At 43.4% G+C, this 21,011-nt stretch overlaps 2 protein-coding genes across 2 annotated transcripts in view; one reads left to right on the forward strand and one right to left on the reverse strand.

Annotated features, from left to right (window-relative positions):
- Positions 1 to 21,011, reverse strand: part of eif2b1 (eukaryotic translation initiation factor 2B, subunit 1 alpha) — a 1,065,098-nt gene that overhangs the window by 108,977 nt on the left and 935,110 nt on the right. The window lies entirely within an intron of this gene.
- Positions 1 to 21,011, forward strand: part of LOC144687955 (V-type proton ATPase 116 kDa subunit a 2-like) — a 59,045-nt gene that overhangs the window by 13,722 nt on the left and 24,312 nt on the right. The window contains exons 3-10 of the mRNA XM_078554606.1: positions 1,381 to 1,478; positions 6,084 to 6,221; positions 10,508 to 10,608; positions 14,600 to 14,726; positions 15,113 to 15,195; positions 15,864 to 15,957; positions 16,937 to 17,149; positions 20,294 to 20,444. Of these exons, the coding sequence (XP_078410732.1) occupies positions 1,381 to 1,478; positions 6,084 to 6,221; positions 10,508 to 10,608; positions 14,600 to 14,726; positions 15,113 to 15,195; positions 15,864 to 15,957; positions 16,937 to 17,149; positions 20,294 to 20,444 (1,005 nt within the window). The remainder of the gene's footprint in view (positions 1 to 1,380; positions 1,479 to 6,083; positions 6,222 to 10,507; positions 10,609 to 14,599; positions 14,727 to 15,112; positions 15,196 to 15,863; positions 15,958 to 16,936; positions 17,150 to 20,293; positions 20,445 to 21,011) is intronic.

Below are 21,011 nucleotides of genomic sequence, written 5' to 3' on the forward strand. Positions count from 1 at the left end.
GGTTTAAAAATAAGCAACTAGCTTTTTTTTCTCTTTTTATGGTTGATGCAGACTTGATGGGCTGAATGGCCTCTTTCTGCACCATAACCTTTCTATGGTTCTATGGTTATGTTGGACATTGAGTGCCTGCTTCAACAAACCAGATTTCTACCCATCGTCTGTCCCTCCCCCTCCCCCTTAGATGCTGTTAAAGGAGCCTGGGTAAGTTATTGCAGTGTATGTGTAGATGCACACACTGCAGCCACTGTACGCTGGTGGTGGGAGGGCATGAATGTTTAAGAACAGGGTTGGGCCATCCAGACAAGCTGCATCCAGATGCACAGAATGATTACAGCACAGAGGGAAGCCATTCAGCCCATCAAGCTTATGCTGACACACTGTGACAAGTAGCAGTCACTGAGTAGCAGAGAAAAGTTAATGTTATGGGATGGATGATAAGCTATTAAAAGGATTGTCCTTTTCCCAGGAATTAATTGGCATATTTACTGGGCAGCATTTCTACGTGTTACAAAGGAAATAGGGCTTTGAAAGCTGCATATGTCAGTGTTTGGTTTTTGTTCTGTGTCTCTTGTTTGAACCGCTACTAACTGTGCTGTGATCGAAAAGCTGCTTTTTCTCTGACCTGAGCATTTTTGCCTTTCGCTCTTTTTCGAATCATATTTAGGTTTTTGGTGGAACAGGATCTTAGCAGAATTGAATCCACCTTTTACACTGAGACTGTTTGCAGTTTAATGCCCTGCAGAGTGGCCCAGAATTGTTTAGTCCTGGTTAGAGATACGAGAAGAGATACTGAGGATATCTTCAGTTCCTCTTTAGTTTGAACATGTGCTTTTCCCCTTATCCATGTTGTCATGGTGATAAAAGAAGTACATGATTCATCTGTCGCTTCTGTAAGATGGTCTTTTGTTTGTTGTTTGATTGTCAGTTCCTTTGAAAATCTAATTTTATTGCATGCACTGTGCTCTTAATAGACACAATGTTACAGACACGGAATTGAACAGGACTCACAATACAGAGTGGTGTCTGTTTCTCATGCAGAAAGAGAATTTATTTATGCATTTATGTAGTGCCGTACTGTACCCTCGGCGGCCTCATACACATTTCACATCCATTGAGAGGGCTAGGCAGCTAGTGGCAGTGCAGTTCTCAGTTGTGTCAGCAGGAGCCTAGGATCACTCCGGCTTTCTCTTACCCCCACAAAATGGGAAGCACGGTATCCTTCCCTTGTAGCCCCACCCCCCGTTCGTCTGATTGAGATTGTCTGTTGTGGGGAGTTGACTGGTGTGTTGCACTCTGTGCTGCAGCCTGCCCAGCCTGCACAAGCTGCCTACTTATGGTCTCAGTATAAGATGAGAATAATGACTTTCTTCCGTGTTCCAGGTTATTTGTTGCAAGAAATTAAAAAGGCAGATATCTCTCTGATGGACAGTGATGTAAATCCTGTTGCACCCTTGCCGAAGCACGTTTTAAAAATACAAGTAAGTTCCTATTAAATACGGGTGCTTTATGGGCGGGATGCTTGTGATGTAAAGTTTATTCTATTTTCTCTCTTCATTTGGCAGCTCAGGAGAGTCGACAGAAAACAGTCAGCCGTGGTGGGGACACTGGTCAGATGACTTGTTCCTAGGTCTTCAGTGGCATTAGAAAACAGCAGCTGGTGCGCACACAACATTCAGACAGCCCTCCTTTAGCAAGCAGCATCTAGGATATTGGTCATATTATATAGTTTTGTTGTCGTGGTGCTAAAACTTCTGTCCCTTTACCAGAATTTACTGGCTAGGGATCCATGTCTCTGGTGTAATACAGTGGAGTGCTAATGTGTTGTCATAGCCTGAAAATAAAAACACCAACATGTACCAGCCCATCACTGCAATGGGTGACACTTGCCATTAACAGAGTAAACTTATAGAATTCACAGCATTGATGGCAGCCGTTTGCCCCATCATGCTGTGCAGTTGCTAGCTCTCCCTTAGTAGGAGCTGCACTCTTATCCCATTGCGCTGCCCTTTTTCCCTGTCTCCTTTGATATTATTGTCAATTCCTTAATCCACTTTCCTTTTAAATAATGTGGGCTCTACCTCAATAACCACTATAACCAATAACCACTCAATAAACTATTCCTTGTAACAGCCTCTGTAAAAACATTTCTTCTGGCGTTTTGCTCTTGTCATAACCCTATGTCCCCTCACTTTCACTTTTCCAATCAGTGGAAACATTTTCACTATTCAGCTTCTCAAAATCTTTTAGAAATTTGAAAACGTGTAATAAAACTTCCTTAACCTTCGTAGGAAAAAGTTCCAATTTTTTGAGTCTTTATGACTGTAACCTCCCATTCCTACTATTTCATTGAATCATTTCTGTGCCCTTTCTGATGTCCTGCACAAATCCCACACTTCTTTAAAGCTCATACCGTGAATCACATTTTTAAATGGTCCTTTGTTATTGAATTTCCTCATTTTTAAAGCTCACTGTATCTGTACCCCTTTATTTGCCTGTGACTCAACTTTGAGTCTTACCATTTAGGATACTTGTCCTTTCACTATTTTTCTTAAAACTACTAACGACATCACATTTTTGTATGTTGAACATCAGTTGCTGCCTATCTGCTCACTTTAGCAAGCTGTCCGCGTGTTCTCTTGGCCTCCTATATTCATCTCCAGTTTTCTAGTGTCTCTTACTTGTCATCACTAGCAAATTACACTAACATTGCTCTTGTGTCTTTGTTTAAAGAATATACAAGAATGAATAAACAGGAGAACTTGCATTTATATAGTGTTTTTATTACCCAAGGACATCTCAAAGTGTTTTACAGCCAATGAAATATTTATGAAGCACACTTTTGGAAAGGTGGGAAACAAGGCTGCCAGTTTGGACATAGCAAGTTCCCACAAACTGCAATGGACTACGTGACCAGTTAATTGGTTTAATGACATTGGTTGAGGGATAAATGTTGACCAGGACACTGGGAGAGCTCATCCACTTTTCAGTTTAATGCCATGGATCTTTTACGTTCAACTGAGAGGACAGACGCAGGGCTTGTTTAATGTCACATCTGAAGGTCGGTGCCCCTGACAATACAGTACTCTCTCAGTACTGCACTGAAATGTCAATCTGGGTTATATGTCTAGACTCCAGTGTGAGACCTGAACCTAAAGCCTTCTGCCTCAGAGGTAAGAATGCTACCACCTGGAATACAAATGATAGAAGATGGTCCAGGGCAGATCTTTCGGACATATCACACCCTGCCAATCTGAAAAACATCCCTTTATCCCAGTGTTTACTTCCAGTCCCATATCTTCCAATCTTTCTGTCCGTATGGCAAATGCTATCTTTCATTCCACGTGCCTTATTTTTCGCAACAATCTTCTTATATGGCACCTTATCAAATACCTTCATAAAAGTCAAATACATCAATCACATTGCCTTACAGGTACACTATCTTTGAAATGAGTTAGTCAAACATGGCTTGTACTTTGTAGCTGTATGTAGATTATTCCTGATTGAACCTTTCCTTTCTAATTATTCACTAATTTCACCCCTGAGCAGGACATTACTCAGTTGAGATAAGACAAATTGGCCAATAACTTCATGGCTTATTCTTTTTCACTTTCTGAACAAAGTGGAATATTTAACACCTGCCTGTTCATTGGCATGATTCCCATTTCTTAAGTTCTTTGGGAATTTAGGTTTAGTGGCACTGTTATTTCCTTCAGAATTCTGGGATGAATATTGCGTGGGCTGAATGGCCTGTTATCTTCCGTAAATAGTGTTTGTTTAAGGATTTATCTACACATTTCTCATAAGGTTTGGAGAAGGAGTTGACAATAACCTGGAGCCCAGTTTGAGTGAGCACACACACACACACACACACACACACACACAAGCATTATCTGCAAACTGAATCTCAATGACTGAGTTTGGAGTCGTTTTGGTTTTGGACTGAAGGCAGCGTAGGTTGAATAGTTTCCCATCTGTTCTCTAGATTATCTCCAAGTGAGCTGTAGTATCGCAGCGAGGAAAATGGGGATGAGACTTGGTGCAATGAGACAGCCTTGTTTGATCCCAGTCTTCTCTGAGATAGAGTCTGGGATGGTTCCATTGGTGAGGATCACAGCTTACATGTCATCGTGGATTAGGAAGAGGATGGTGACAAATTTCTGACAGCAGCCAATTTTGGGTAGGACACTGCATAAGTCTTCGCTGTTGACAGAGTTAGAGGCTTTCGTGAGATTGAAAAGGGCCATGTTCAGCAGTTGGTGCTGTTGTCTATGAGAAAATGGACCTTTAACTAAACACCTGGAAAGAAAATGACCGCTTCCAACCAGCTCCGATAGCACAACACCTCCCCTCTCCCGATTAAGATCAACGCCGAGATCCAGGAAAATGTGGACCACTTTGCATATCTTGGGAGGCTCCTCTCGATGAAGGCGGACATAGATGACAAAATTCCGGGGAATGTTAAATGGATCCATTGCCTCCAATGTGCCAGCTTAGTCTTTGGCTAACTGAGGAAAAGGATATTTGAGGACAAGGACCTCAAACCCGAGACTAAGATTGTAGTTTACTGGGCGGCAGTGACCCCTGCGCTCCTATATGCTTCGGAGACTTGGATAACTTGCGCAGGCACCCCAAAGCACTGAAGCAGCACCAGCAGTGCCTTTGCAGGATCCTCCAAATCCGGTGGCAGAAAAAGCAGTTCAAAAACAGTGTCCTCTCCCAAGCCAACTTGCCCAGCATCGAGGCGCTAATCACTCAAAACCACTCAAAATCTACTGAGTGGGGCATGTTGCTCGTATGCCTGACACCACACTCCCGAAGCATCTGTTCAATTCTAAATTCTCCTGCGGCAGGGGACTCCCAGGAGGACAACAGAAACACTTCAGGAATGGGCCTAAAGTATCCCTGAGGTCAAATGTATCCTCTGACTCATGGTAGTCCCTGGCTTGTGACCAAGCAAAATGGAGAAGGTTCAATCAAAAAGGCACCAAACTCATCGAGGGACTCCATTGGGAAGCAGAGGTAAAGTCAAGGCATCGGAGAGAGTGCACAAACGTCCGAACAACCCATCCACCCAATCCTCCAAGCACCACCTTCCCTGGATGCAGCAGATCACACATCAGACTTATCGGCTATTTCAGAACCCATCAAACTGGAGTGGAAGCAAGTCATCCTCAATCTCAAGGGACTGCCTAAGAAGATCTCCACATCCTCCCTGTTAATGGTTGGTTGACTATGGTTAAAGATTCATGGGTGATGAGCATTGTTTGATTAAGGACTAAGCCCATATAAAGAGAGTCAGCATGTGACACTGGGTTAGTAGTTAGGAGGCAAAGATTTGTAATGCATCCTGTGAATAAACCTACTAACAAGGAAAAAGATCTGTGTCTTGTTTTGTACTTCACCATCTGGCTTGGATCCATTTAACATTCCCCGGGCACGGCACAGTCCCAATATTACTTTACTACAGTGCATAACACTTATTAATTACCCCTGCCATCTCCTCACCCAAGTACAAAATGGCCCTTTCATCTGTAAATGAGGCCACACTTTAATTATTTTTGATGCAACTAAAGGCCTTTTCTATTTCCCTTTATGTTGAGTGCTGGATTTCTTTGGCAGCCTCTACAATCCTGCCTAGTTTCTATTCCCGATTCCTTTCTATATCTTTTTTATTATTTTCAGTTTTTTGCAGTATATTATGCCTATCACTCTCCATCATGTGTATTTTTGTAGAGCTCAGTCTGGCCTTTCTATTTATCTCTGATGCCTGTTTTTGCCACATTCTCTTCTAGTCAGGAAGTATTGTATCTGCACCTTAACTATTTCATATTCATCATCCAGTTCAGTGTCATAACTCCTTCACAGAGGCTTCAATAAATGGGAAGGCACAAATAATTAATTGTGTAGTGATTGTGAAAGTAACACCAACGTTTTCTGCTGAGCAGGGAGTGGGAAGCCAACTTTGTTGAAATAACATGAGATTTTTGGGATGAAACCAGGTTAACAGCACATGCTGCAGGTAATAATGAGAGGTATCACTGGGAATACTGCTTCACCCTGTCCGTCTGTTTGGTTTTTTTAAGGAGCAGCTTCAGCAGCTAGAAGCAGAGTTGAGAGAAGTGACCAAAAACAAGGAAACTCTGAAGAAAAATTTTCTGGAACTGACTGAGTACAATCACATGCTGAGAGTAACCCAGAATTTTGTGAAAAGAACTTCAGAGGTGAGTGAGTGTTAGAGATTTGGGCTGAATTCTACATTTCACATCAGAAAGTTATGTTGTTGTATCATTTGATTGAAAGCTCTTGTTTCATTTTTGCAAAGTTGAAAGCTAGGTTCTGAAGAAGAGTCACATTCAGCTCGAAACATGAATTCTGTTCCACTTTCTACAGATGTTGCCAGACCTGCTGAGTATTTGCAGCGTTTCCCGTGTTAATTTAAATTCCCAGCATTTGCAGTATTTTGCTTTTGTTAGAAAGTTGGGTTCGATTTCCCCCAATTATCTACATCTAACCTTGAGTTAGTGTGGAGGCCAGAGAGCTATGATTTTAGGCATTAACTAGTTTCTTGGCCCTTGCTGTGTTTGAGTGCATTTGTTGACACCCTGTCACCAACAAGGTAGTTTGATATGAATTTGAAATGGATTATTGGAATGTGACAGCTGGCTCTCAATTCCTTGGGTTTCAGCAATCTGACCTGGGAACTGACGTTGCCCTGGGACTTGTTTACCTTTTCAGTTACAACAATGTTATAGTAACAAAGCTATCAAATGTTAGGAATAGTTTTATTGTAATAACCATAAACTACAAAAAAGGAACATTTAAAACTTGAAGTAACAGATTACCTCTCTGTAATTGTTTTTGTTCTCCTGCTATGTCCTCTCTTTGAGTAGGCCTCCTAAAGTATCAGCTGAGCCTCAGTGGGTAGCTCTCTTGCCTCTGAATCAGAGGTCATGGATTCAAGCTTCACCAGACTCTAGCACATAATTCATGCTGACACTCAGGAGTGCAGCACTGAGGGACTGCTGCATTGTTGAAAGAGCTATCTTGGGAATGGGACATTAATATGAGACCTGTCCGCTGCCTCGGACTGGGTCTTAATCCCCCACTGGGAACTGTACCAAATCCACCTATTGGTTTCAGTGTGCCTATTTCTGCCTCTATAATGTTACCTGACTCCACCCTTGCCTCAGCTCACCAGTTGCCTCATCCATAACTTTGTTACCTCTGGAATTAACTGTTCTAATGCACTTTTGTTCAGCCTTCCATGCTTTATCCTCCATAAACTTGGAGCTATGTAAAGCTCTGCTGTCCATGTCCTAACTTGCATCCAAGCCCTGTCCATCCATCACCCCTGTGCTCACTGACAAGCAGGGTGTCCTGGATAAGCAATATTTTGATTTTTGAATACTCATTCCTTGCTTTCCAAACTCTCCATGGCCTCAGCCCTCCCTATAAGTGTAATCTCCTCCAGCCCCACAATCTTTAGAGATATCTGCACTCCTCCAATTCTGGCCTCTTGTGCATCCCTGGTTTTCATTGCTTCACCAGCACTGAAGACGTACTCCAGAACTTGCCGCACCCCTAGCCAAGCTGTTCCAGTAGAGCTGCAACACTGGCATCTACCTGGCTATGTGGAATTTGCCCAGATATTTCCTGTACACACAAAGCAGGGCAAATCTAACCTGGCTAATTCCTGCCCCACCAGTCTACGCACCATCATCAGTAAAGTAATGGAAGGGGTCATCAACAGTGCTATCAAGCAGTACTTGCTTAATAACCTGCTCATTGACACCCAGTTTGGGTTCCGCCAGGACTACTCAGCTGACCTTATTACAGCCTTGGTTCAAACATGGACAAAAGAGCTGAACTCTCAAAGTGAGGTGAGACTGACTGTGCTTGACATCAAAGCTGCATTTGACCGAGTGTGGCATCAAGGAGCCCGAGCAAAATGGGAATCGGTGGGGGGGATGCTCTCTACTGGTTGGAGTCATACCTAACACAAAGGAAGATGGATTAGCAAGACCTGGACAATATCCAGGCTTGGTCTTGCTGCATTTGGACATGGACTGCTTCAGTATCTGAGGAGTCGCGAATGGTGCTGAACATTGTGCAATCATCAGTGAACATCCCCACTTCTGACCTTATGATGGAAGGAAGGTCATTGATGAAGCAGCTGAAGATGGTTGGGTCTAGGACACAACCCAGAGGAACTCCTGCAGTGATGACTGGAGCTGAGATGATTGATCTCCAACAACCACAACCATCTTCCTTTGTGCTAGGTATGACTCCAACCAGTCGAGAGTTCCCTGCACCCACCCCCACCGATTCCCATTGATTCCTGTTTTGCTAGGGCTCCTTGAGTGGCAAGTAACATTTGTGCCACACAAGTGTCAGGCAATGACCATTTCCAATAAAAGAGAATCTAACCATCGCCCCTTGACATTCAATGGCATTACCATCTCTGAATTCCCCACTATCAACATCCTGGGGTTACTATTGACCAGAAACTGAACTGGACTAGCCATATAAATACTGTGGCTACAAGAGCAGATCAGAGGCTAGGAATCGTGCGACGAGTAACTCACCTCCTGTCTCCCCAAAGCCTGTCCACCATCTACAATGCACAAGTCAGGAGTGTGATGGAATACTCCCCACTTGCCTGGATGAGCGCAGCTCCCACAACACTGAAGAAGCTTGACACCATCCAGGACAAAGCAGCCCGCTTGATTGGCACCACATCCACAAACATTCACTCCCTCCTCCACTGACGCACAGCAGCAGCAGTGTGTGTACCACCTACAAGATGCACTGCAGGAATTCACCAAGGCTCCGTCGACAGCACCTTCCAAGCCCACGACCACTGCCATCTAGAAGGACAAGGGCAGCAGATAGATGGGAACATCATCACCTGGAAGTTCCCCTCCAAGCCACTCACCATCATGACTTGGAAACATATCACCGTTCCTTCAATGTCACTGGGTCAAAATCCTGGAACTCCCTCCCTAACAGCACTGTGGGTGTACCTACACCACATGGATTGCAGCGGTTCAAGGAGGCAGCTCACCCCCACCTTCTCAAGGGCACCTAGGGATGGGCAATAAATGCTGGCCCAGCCAGCGAAGCCCACATCCCATGAATGACTAAAAAAGAACCATTGGCAGCTGTGCCTTCAGCTGCCTTGGCCCTAAACTCTGGAATTCCCTCCCTAAGCCTCTCAGCTTCTTTTGTCTCTTTTTTGAAACAGTTTTAAAAACATACCTCTTTGACTAAGCTTTTGCTCACCTGTCGATCTCTTTACGTGGCTCAGTGTCAGATTTTGTTTGATGTTTCTGTGAAGCACCTTGGGATGCTTTACTATGTTAAAGGTGCAATATAAATGTAAGTTGTTGTTGTTTCAGTCACCGTTGTAACATACGCAGATACAGGAGCCAATGTGAGCACAGCAAAGCCCCACTGACAATAATGACCAGTTGATGTGTCCCAGTGAGGAATAGATGCTGACCAGTACACTGGGAGAACTCCCTTGGTGTCTGCGGAGTGGTGTAGAGATATGGATTTTCACCCTGGGTAGGATCCTGATGTTACCTGTTGGAGATGTTGTATTGAAGGCTAAGGGATTCTTCAGAGGAACAGAAAAGCAATTGAGCTAGCTTCCCTTAGATAGCTCTCTCTTCTCCTGGCAGTCCCTGTAAATCTGCCAGTGCTGTTGCTCAAGGAATGGCTTGGGGTTCCTCCTGGAGAAGGAAAATGGGAGAAGGTTTGCAAAAGTGAAACCTTCTCATAAACATCTCCACTTCTTTGTTTCTGACTGTATTTTGATGTTCCAAACAGTTAGTCTAATTCTTTGGTATTGAATATTTTTTGAGCCATTTTGTCATTGCTGATAGATATTTAGTCTTTAAAAATCTAAAATGCTGGTGATGATTTCACAGGTTCAGAATTGCTAATTTACCACTCTAACAAAAGAACCAGCCATGGTGAAATGTCACTTTATATTCCACATCACAAAACTTATTTAGCTTACGTTTAAACCTTGTTTCTGTTTGAGAAGAGACCTTGTGTTCTGAATAATCAGAACTGCAATGAAACTGTAAAATCCAAAACTGTGCCTCTGTGAAAAATGAAACTAATTACAGAAAATATGCAACAGGTCTGACACTGTGTGTAAAAGACTTATTTTAAAGCAACTTTCGGCAAGACAGGTTAAAAAGCAACTGCAGCCTAGGTAACAGATTGGATCTGCAGTGATGACGTATTGTCAGCTTTTGAGGTTAAAGAATGTAAATCAGAACTCAATCAGGAAAATGAGCTGCCCCCAAAATGGCCCCCCACAAAATGGGGAAACTCTAGCCCTAAGTATAAACCTTTCTTTAGAATTGAAATAATATTGGGTAGGGTCCATGATGGGCCCAGTCTGTGGAAGGAGGGGAATTGTTGGTCAAACTGCTTTTTCTCAACTGCATGTTTCTTCTGATGTTCTTTGAAATGTTAATTTTTCTCTCTTTAGCTTGATCTTTCCCACCAAACTCAATTCGAGGAATTTCCTTCTTTGGATAAAGAGCCGCTAATGGATCCTACGAATATGCAGCGACTCGGAGCTAAATTAGGGTATGTCAATGCACCTGGTTTGTCAGCTGTGTCACTCCTGTTATCTAGCACCAAAAAAGTTGAATTATCGATATATGTGAATTACGCAACTTAGAATTATGAGTAGACTTACTTGGAAACCAGTTTAATTCTTTGAGGGTACGTGGGCATCGCTGGCAAGCCTAGCGTTTCTTGTCCATCCCTAATTGCCCTTGAATTGAGTGGCTTCATTCGGCCATTTCTGAGGGTCACCCACATTGCTGTAGGTCTGGGTTCACACTGTAGGCCAGACCAGGTAAGGGCGGCAGATTTCCTTCCCTAAAGGATATTAGTGAACCAGATGGGTTTTCACGACAATGAATGATATTTGCAGGGTCACCATTACTGAGACTAGCTTTCTGTTCTAGATTTATTAGTTGAATTCAAATTCCACCAGCTGCTGTGGTGGGATTTGAACCGGTGTCCCCAGGGCATTAGCCTGGGCCTCTGGATTACTCGGCCAGTGAGATTACCACCTCACCACTGTCTCCCCTAAACTCAGTGAGGACAGGAGTGATGATGATGATTGTGAGGGAGAGCACACTGGCAGCAGAGCTTTGGGTGAGCTGAATGTATGGTAGGTGTAGGGCTGGGCTGACCGAGGCTGTTCCTAGAGCGTTCATTCTGTGAACACCTTGTGCATTATGTTTATGGTAGCTTGAGTTGGAATACTTCAGTGTATGTTCCAGAAAAATCATTAGAATATCAACAGCGTTTTCCCCACATTGTTTAAAGTGTTTTAAAGGGATACTAGTACCTTTTTAAAAAAAACTCACAGTGACCGTTTCTTTTTTTGCCTGTTCTTGGTGTCTGTGGTTTTCTCTCCTTCAACTTCGCCTGCCCTCCACCCCTCTGCCTGCCCTCCACCCCTCTGCCTGCCCTCCGCCTACCTCCACCTGCCCTCTACCCCTCTGCCTGCCCACCACCTACCTCCACCTGCCCTCCACCCCTCTGCCTGCCCACCGCCTACCTCCACCCCTCTGCCTGCCCTCTGCCTGCCCTCCACCCCTCTGCCTGCCCTCCGCCTGCCCTCCACCCCTCTGCCTGCCCTCCGCCTGCCTTCCACCCCTCTGCCTGCCCTCCACCCCTCTGCCTGCCCTCCACCCCTCTGCCTGCCCTCCACCCCTCTGCCTGCCCTCCGCCCCTCTACCTGCCCTCCACCCCTCCGCCTGCCCTCCACCCCTCTGCCTGCCCTCCACCCCTCTGCCTGCCCTCCGCCTACCTCCTTTGATGACTAGACTTTCATTTCCCTCTTTACTCCTGCTTTGTGTTTTTTTTTATTCATGCGATGTGGGCTTCGCGGGCTGGGCCAGCATTTATTGCCCATCTCTAGTTGCCCTTGAGAAGGTGATGGTGAGCTACCTTCTTAAACTGCTGCAGTCCATGTGGACCTGTCCCACCTCCCCTTAAACCAACTTATATTTCACCTCTTTTCTATTTTTCCTTAGTTCTGTTGAAGAGTCATTCGGACTCGAAACGTTAACTGTGTTCCTCTCCGCAGATGCTGTCAGACCTGCTGAGTTTTTCCAGGTATTTTTGTTTTTGCAATGCATGGACATGCTCCTTCTGTCTGCAAAGGACAGGACCCTGTGTGTGAATAAATGTAACTTCTGGCATGCATAAGTGAGCCACACTGCCAGCCTGACTGATAATCTTAAATTTGTTGTCAGTGTTATTCTCAGCGCAATCATGATTGTTTAGTAAGTCCTGTCCAATCGCAGAATTACAGCTGATGTTGGACACTATGTTTTGAGTTTCGCAAGCACGGGCTGGTTGGTAGTGCATTGCCTATTGCAAATAGCCAAAGGGACATGCTGTTTAATATGATCTGCCAGTCATTGGGACATACAGTCTACATACCTGGTATCACATTGCAAGTGAATCCACTTGCCAACCAATCAGCATTCTCTTCTCAGGCAGTATAAATTGTTGTTCCCTTTACAAATGATATTCTTGCAAATCTGTCCTAATGAGTGCAAGATGAAAAGCTTTGACAGCATGCCTCTCTTTTTTTCAGCAATACTCAAATGTCAAAGTGTTTTAGCTTTAAAACCAACCCTGCAGCTTTGGAGTGAAGTTACTGAATTGATGACATTTCTTTATTCTGGTCGGAGGTAGTTTCATATCATGCTGCTGTATTCTTAAACATGTTTCCCATTGGTACAGCTGTCAAAGATCCTTTATAGTGTTTAAGTGATCAGAGACTAAATTGCCTGAAATTGAGGTTTATTTCCCCGATTTAAGTCACTGACATCTTGAGTGAGAAATCTGTTTAATTTCATTTTCAAATTGTGTGGTGTAAATTTCATAAATTTGGGGTTGCAATTATAAATCGGATGAAACAGCTGCCATTTGTTGTCAGAAATTGATCCAGAATTTTTAAAATTTGTGCCTGAATTTACTTCATCTGAAAAGTCTATATTTATAAAATGTTTCTCGTGTCAAATAATTGGCTCATTATATGGAGTTTGTATTTGATTGTGTGGAATTCCAGTAAATGTGCAGTGCTCAAAGTCTAATTTAAGAGTACATCTCACGTATTAATTAGTGCTCTCGTAAAGCACTTTCCCTGGTCAGAGAGTGAGAACTCGATTTCTTCTGGGAGTAAGAATCCATGCAGTGAGTGGAGCTGCGGTCTGGTTACTTCCTCTGTGGTTGCACTGAGCACCCTCAGTCTTATCTATCATCTATAAACAGTGTGTTAGCTCAACAATCGTGTTAACTTTGTGCTCTGTAGTTCACTCCAAGATATGAAGCTGGTAAGGATGTTGTGGTTATATGTGGCCCTGAGCCATGTGAGCTTTCTGTTTTAGCATGTTGCAAAAAACAGAATTTCTTTACCTTTTAGACATTTGCCATGACTCACTGGGGCTAGCGCGGTGTAATATCAGCCCCACTGTTCCCTGAGCCATGACAAATATGAAAAGTTTGACCAAACCACCAGATTGCCCCAATTCTACCTAACTGTTTAGGTTAGCAGAATACGAGCACCAGGTTCGTAAACTTAATAAGTAAATAACTGTTTATTGAATAAATTGCCTTTAACTATTGGCAAAAGAAAGAAATATGAACTGCTAACTTCTAACACTATAACTTAAACTCTACCCCCTTCTTAAATCCCTATATATATATATATATATATATATATATACACACACACACACACTCGCGCGACATATAAGACACACAAAGCATGGATTTTAAGGGTGAGATGAACAGTTCAATAGCACAATCTGGGTACAGGATTCGATGGGTTGATTTTGGTCGATGTCTTCCAAATTCCTTTCAGTTCTTGTTGATGACACAAGATGATTTTCCAGCACTTTCAGTATTTAGTTCACTGGTTGAGAACTTGCTTTTCAATGTCTCTAACAGTGGCTTTCCCCTTTTCCTTTTTACAGTGGTTACCTCAGAGAGAGAGCAGGTTATAGAGATCTGAGGAAAAGTGATTTTAGATGTATTCTCTTTGCAGGCCAAGATCTTTCTGCTGCACATTGCTACCACACACAACCCTGGTCACCTGGTCAGGAGCCAGTCAAAATGCTGTTGTCAGGCATCTCCCTTGGTCCAGGACTCCTTTCCGGCATCATCCTATTTTTCATGGCACGCCCTGTTCCAGGACTGCAACATTGTATATATCTCTCGTCCTGTTCCAGTGGACATGTCTTTCAAACTGCAGCCATGGTAGTTCTAATCCACAGACCAACAGAAAATAAAGATCTGTCCAACAAAAATAAAAAAGATATGTTCCTTACATATTGAACATGTGCCATTGATCTCCATTTAAATGTTCTTTTTGTTGAGCACTTATTTGTAGTGATTAAATAAATCAAAGTTTTCTGGGGTTTTACTGGATTTTGGGATCAACCCCTTTACTCACTCTGGTTAAAATTGGTGGTGCTTTAGAAGCAGAATCCTGCTGTTGTTGCTTAGTTATGTCTCCAACTCAGGTTATGAAATGCTTCTTCTATAGGTTTATAGCTGGTATAATTCATCCATGGAAGGTTGGACCTTTTGAGCGAATGCTGTGGAGAGTTTGTAAGGGTTATACAATCCTTACATATGAGGAGTTAGATATCCCTCTAGAAGACCCAGAATCCGTGAGTATTGTTTGCAAAATGGATTCTGTTCTCCCCCCTTCTCTGCCCCTCCCTTCTCCCCATCACCCTCCCCCCTTTCTCTACCCTCCTCTCTCCTCCTCCCTCGCTCTCTCTGCCCCCACTCCCCCTCTCTTTCAGCCCCTTTTCTCCCTCACTCTCCCTGCTCTCTCCCCCTCAACCTCCCTCCCTATTTCGCCCCTCACCTTCCCTCTTTTGCTCTCCGCATTTTACTTTCTCTCTCCGCTCACCGATACCCCTGCTCGTGCCCCTCCTAGGCCCCCCCTCGCTCCCCCCCTCCCCTTACTCCCCCCACCCTCGCTCTTCCCTCACATCTTTCCTTCTTGTCAAACCTTTTTTTGTTGTTAAATCCATGTTTCCATATTTAGGGTGAAGATGTGAAATGGGTTGTGTTTTTAGTGTCGTACTGGGGTGAGCAGATTGGTCAGAAGGTAAAGAAGATTTGCGATTGGTAAGAAAAAAAACCCTTTCATAGAATTGTGCACCCAAACGTAGCTCAGTTGGTCCACTCTGCCCGTGCTGTCTCTTTGAGAGAGATTTCTCATTAATCCCACTCACCCTTGGTCTTCTCTATAGACATGAAAACATTTCCTTTTCAAGTATTTATACAATTTTATTTTGATATTTAAATAGATTTTACATTCCACCGATCAGTCAATTCAGCAATTCAATCAGCTGATTACCAAATATTGCAGATCAGGAAAAAACATAGAGCAATAATATTGCCGAGTGGTGCTGTTGCTGCTGGTCTGTTTCCACACTAACTGATCAATCCAAGCAGCAACTGGGTGCTGGAATCCAGACAGAATTTCCCTGAAGTACAGCCTCATGATCTTGGACAAGCTGAGCACTGTCACCACTGCGACATAAACACGATGTAAGATCGTGTTGTCCTGGGCAGGCCTCTCACACCCACCCTTTTGTGGCCAGTTATAAAGCAGCATCGGGAAAAACTGGGATACGAGCTGTTTCACTGCTCACAATTGAGGATACATAGAGTGTGTTGTAGGTTGGAACCGGAAGAATTGAGTTTCCAGCTACTTATATAATGGTTATATGATAACTATACATGTAAACATTAGCACTTAAACGATTTTGTTTGAAAACCATTTTTTGCAGTTATCACTGCCATGTCTACCCTTACCCAAATACACAGCAGGAGCGAAAGGACATTGTGGCAGGACTCAACACTCGAATCCAAGATCTCCAAACAGTAAGTTGCTCCACATTCTCACCCAGGTTAGGGCTGGAATTTCAGTTTGTATTCTTTGATGTTACAAACGCGACAAAATCCAACTGAAGTTTCCTGTATAATGGAAGCAGACAGAGTTTAAAAGGAATTGGGATGGTCAGTTTGCACACTAACAAAACCCACAAAGAGGGGATGAATGAATGATCTGATGTCCTTGTTTTGGAAGTGGTAGTTGAAAGAGATATTCTCCAAGACTGGGAGACTTCTCTACTTCAAATAGTATGATGGGATTTTTTATATCCTCTGGTCATGGCAGAGAGGCCCCAGTTTAAATCTGAAAGACAGCACTCCAACATTACAACATTCTCTAGCACTGACCCTCCAACAATGCAGCATTGCCTCAGTGTTGCCTTGGGGATGTCAGCCTAGACTATGTGTTTGAGTCTGTAGTTAGGATTAAACCTATGACAATGCACAGTTTTGGTATCCTTATCTAAGGAAGAATGTGCTTGTCTTGGAGGAAGTGCAATGGAGGTTCACTAGATTGGTTCCTGGATTGAGGGTATTGTCTTATGAGGAAAGATTGAGTAGACTGGACCTATACTTCTTGGAGTTTTGAAGAATAAGAGGTGAAATCATTGAAACATATTAAATTCTTAAGGTGCTTGACAGGGTAGATGCTGAGGAAATGTGTCCCTGGCTGGAGGGTCTAGAACACTGGGTCACAGTCTCAGAATGGGGGGTCGCCATTTAAGACTCAGCTGAAGAGAAATGTATTCGCTTGGAGGGCTCTGAACCTTTTAAATTCTCTCCTGCTCCACTTTCTTATGTTCTTCTGACTCAGAGATGAAAGTGGTGCGCACTGCAATCCTCCAGTTCATTATCTATAAACAGTCAAAATTAATTATCTGATTTTTGTTATGCATTATTTACATGGGGGCGGGGTGAAATTCAGAAGCATTGTTTTAGTTTTTTTTACCCATTTTACTTCTTTCCTCAGGTATTGTATAGAACTGAGGAATACCTACAGCAGGTTCTGTCCAAGGCATCAGAATCCATCCACACATGGCTAATTCAAGTGAAGAAAATGAAGGCCATTTACCATATCCTGAACCTCTGCAGTTTTGACGTCACCAATAAGTGTCTGATTGCTGAGGTCTGGTGTCCAGTGGCTGATTTGTCTAAAGTCCGGCAAGCATTGGAAGAAGGATCTGTGAGTGCTGCTTAATGTTTTGTTAAATCGTTCCACATTGGCTGCAGAGGGTCACATTTGCCCGAGGCATGTCTCTGATATAAATGAAATGTGTTTGCTTTCAATTTTTCCAACTTAGGTGTCAATTATCAAGTATTTGCTAGCACAGTCTGTGTTTCCTCATCCCTCTTCCATACCCCTCCAACATGCCCTAAGATCAGAAGTGGCAATAAACCTCCCTGTTAAACTGGTCTGAATTTTTGCAATTGCCGCACCATCTACCCTTGTATCAATGTTAATTTGGTGGCAGGTTTTGGAGAGTTTGGTTTGTTCCCACTCTCTGCTCCTTGTCCTGAAGCTAACTAGCAATCTGTTCTGCTTAAATGTTTAAATGCAGATTGCAGACAATGGCAGATTGTTCAATATGAATTTCATATGTGACTGGGCAGGAAATTACCTGGCAGGGAAAGAATGAATTTATTACATGTGGGAACAATGGTGGGCACTGACATAAAAATGCTAGTCCAATTTTCCTTATTAATAATAGTGAATGATTTTCATAGGTATTTTGGTTTATTATCACTATACTGGTGTTCTATCAGTCAGCCTTAATGATGACCTTGGACCTGATGGGCTACATCCCAGAGTGTTGAAAGAGGTGGCTGTAGACATAGTGGATGCATTGGTGATCATCTTTCAAAATTCTATAGGTTCTGGACTGGCTCCGGCAGATTTGAAAGTAGCAAATATTTATTATTTAAGAAGGGACGGAGAGAGTAAACAGGGAATTGCAGACCTGTTAGCCTTACTTCAGTAGTGGGAAAAATGCTAGAATCCATTATAAAGGATGTGATAAATGGACACTTAGAAAATAATGATATGATTGGGCAAAATCAACATGAATTTATGAAAGCGAAGTCATGTTTGACAAACCTGTTGGAGCTTCTAGAGGATGTAATTAGTAGAATAGCTAAGGGGGAACCGGTGAATGTGGTATATTTAGATTTTCAGGAGGCTTTTGATAAGGTCCCACACAGGAGGTTAGTAAACAAAAGAGCGCATGTTATTGGGGGGAATATACTGAACTGGTTAATGGACCAGAAAACAGTAGGAATAAATGAATCATTTTCAGGTTGGCAGGCTGTGACTAGTGCGGTACCGCAAGGAATCAGTACTTGTGCCCCAGTTATTCACGATCTATGTCAAAGATTTGGATTTGGAGATTAAATGTAATATTTCCAGATTTGCAGATGACACAAAACTAGGTGGAAGTGTGAGTTGTGAGAAGGATGCATAGATTCTTCAAGGGGATTTGGAGAGGCTGAACAAATGGGCAAAACTTTGGCAGATGGAATACAATGTGGAGAAATGTAAGGTTATCTACTTTGGTAGGAAAAGCAGAAATACAGAGTTTTTCTTAAATGGTGAGAGGCTGGGAAGTGTTGAACTTCAGAGGGACTTGGGGTGTCCTTGTTCATGAGTCACTGAAAGTTAACATGCAGGTACAGCAAGCAATTAAGAAGGCAAATGATATATTGACCTTTATTACAAGAGGATTTGAGTATAGGAGTAAAGATGTCTCACTGCAATTATATAGAGCCTTGGTGAGCCCACAGCTAGAGTGTTGTGTAAAGTTTTGGTTTCCCACCTAAGGAAAGATATAGTTGCCATAAAGGGAGCACAACAAAGGTTAATTAAATTAATTCCTGGGATGGAGGGATTGTCCTATGAGGAAAGATTAAATAAACTGGGCCTTTATTCTCTGGAGTTTTAGAAGAACGAGAGGTGATCTCATTCAGACGTACAGAATTCTGACAGGGCTCGAGAGGGTAGATGCAGGAAGGATGTTTCCCCTGGCTGGGGGAGCCTAGAAACAGGGGACACCGTCTTAGAATAAGGGGTAGGCCATTTAGGACTGAGATGAGGAGGAATTTCTTTACTCAGAGGGTAGTGAATCTTTGGAATTCTCTGCTCCAGAGGACTCTGGAAGTGTAGTTGTTGAGTACATTCAAGACAGAGATCGATAGATTTCGAAATATTAAAAATGTCAAAGGAAACAGTGATAGGTAGGATAATGGTGTTGAAGTAGATGATCAGCAATGATCTCACAATGGCAGAGCAGGTTCGAAGGGCTGAATGGCCTACTCCTGCTCCTATTTCTTATGTTCTTATGTTAAGATTAACTTTTTAACCTTGGAGCTCTCAACCCCAGAGGGTTATGGATTCTCCATTGTTGAATATATTTAAGGCTGGGGTAGACAGATGTCAGGGAATCAAGGGATGGGGGAGCAGGCAGGAAATTGGGGATGAAAGCCATGATCATGTTCAATGGAGGAGCAGGCTTGACGGGCTGAATGGTCTGCTTCTATTTCTTGTGTTCTAGTGTGTTGATATATAAGCGGACAGCACCTTAACGATTCTAAGGAAGGATCCTTTCCTTTATCAGTAGGAAGCTGGCAATGAATATTGGAACATGGTTGCACTTGGCACACGGTTTTCCAGTTGTATGAATTTTTAGTCAGAAACCAGAAAATTGCCCACGTATGCTGAAATTTCTACCGTGTGCTAGTCCTGTTGAATGATGCTGTCCATCACCAGTGTGAATGTTCACAGGGAGAGAGTACAGACAGCCTCCCTCGCCTCTTCTTTATCTTGCCTCTCCTGAAGCTGCTTTACAGGTGGGGCACAATTCCAGAGATTGTACCTTCAGTTGTCTGAACCAAGTGGCAATTGTTGTACTTGAGTCTGGACACTGAGGGGAGGCAGATTATCCAAACATGGAAACATGGGGAGTCATTCTTACTGTCATTGTTGTCCTTCCACTTCCTTTTTTCCTCCCTGTGCAGTCTTGAGTGTGCTCTTTCTTGGTCCAGGCACCCCCACCCTTCTCGCTCCTGGTCGGCCCTCCCTCATTCCCCCACCCCCCGCTCCTGTTCTCTTCCACCCCCCAATTACCCGTTCCCATTCTCTCCCAACCCCTCGCTCCCCCACCCCATCCCCACCGCCCACCTCCCTTGCTGCCCCCTCGATCCCAGCCCCCAAATTGTCTCTAGCACCTGTATTTATTTTACTTTTCGTTTAAGGGTTGTGTTGTTGTGTATATATTGTGTCTATATTTTAGATCATTGTGGTGGTGAAAGGAAATGTTCTTTGACTTTCTTTCAGAGGAAGAGCAGTGCCACAGTTCCCTCGTTTGTGAACCGAATACCGACAACAGACACTCCCCCGACCCTCCTCCGAACAAACAAATTCACCTCTGGATTTCAAAATATTGTGGATGCTTATGGAGTTGGAAACTATCGGGAGGTTAATCCAGGTACACGAAGCTTTGAGTATCGTACACGGTTCTGGTCTCCATATTACAATGCGGAAAACTCGAAACATATTTACAAGAATGATACCAGAACTGAGAGGTCGCAGCCATCAGGAGAGATTGAACAGGTGTGGGGGCTCCTTTCTCTAAAAAAGAGAAGGTTGAGGGGGTACTAAGATTATGAAGGAGTTTTATAGGGTAGATGTAGAGTCCAGATCAATATAAGATAATCAACAACGAATCCAATCGGGATGTTCAGGAAAAACTTCTTTATGCAGAGAGTGGGGAACTCCACTGCGCCTGAGGAATTGAGGGAAACAGCATAGATACATTGCAGGGGAAGATGACATTGATCAAATGACATGATGGAAAAAGGAATAGAATGGTATACCGTTATTTATTTATTTAATGAATGCAAATCCCCAAAGGCAGGTGATAGCCGCCTCATCTGCTGAGTTGAAGGTGATCAGTTTTCCATGTAGTCTGGAGAGGGGGCATTCCTTAGTAATATGCAGCATTGTTTGTGTCTCTCCACAAGTGTGTAAGGGGTTTGTACTGAGGCCCCAGCGG

The sequence above is a fragment of the Cetorhinus maximus genome, chromosome 12 (genome assembly GCF_964194155.1).
Source record: "Cetorhinus maximus chromosome 12, sCetMax3.hap1.1, whole genome shotgun sequence".
Lineage (NCBI taxonomy): Eukaryota > Metazoa > Chordata > Chondrichthyes > Lamniformes > Cetorhinidae > Cetorhinus > Cetorhinus maximus.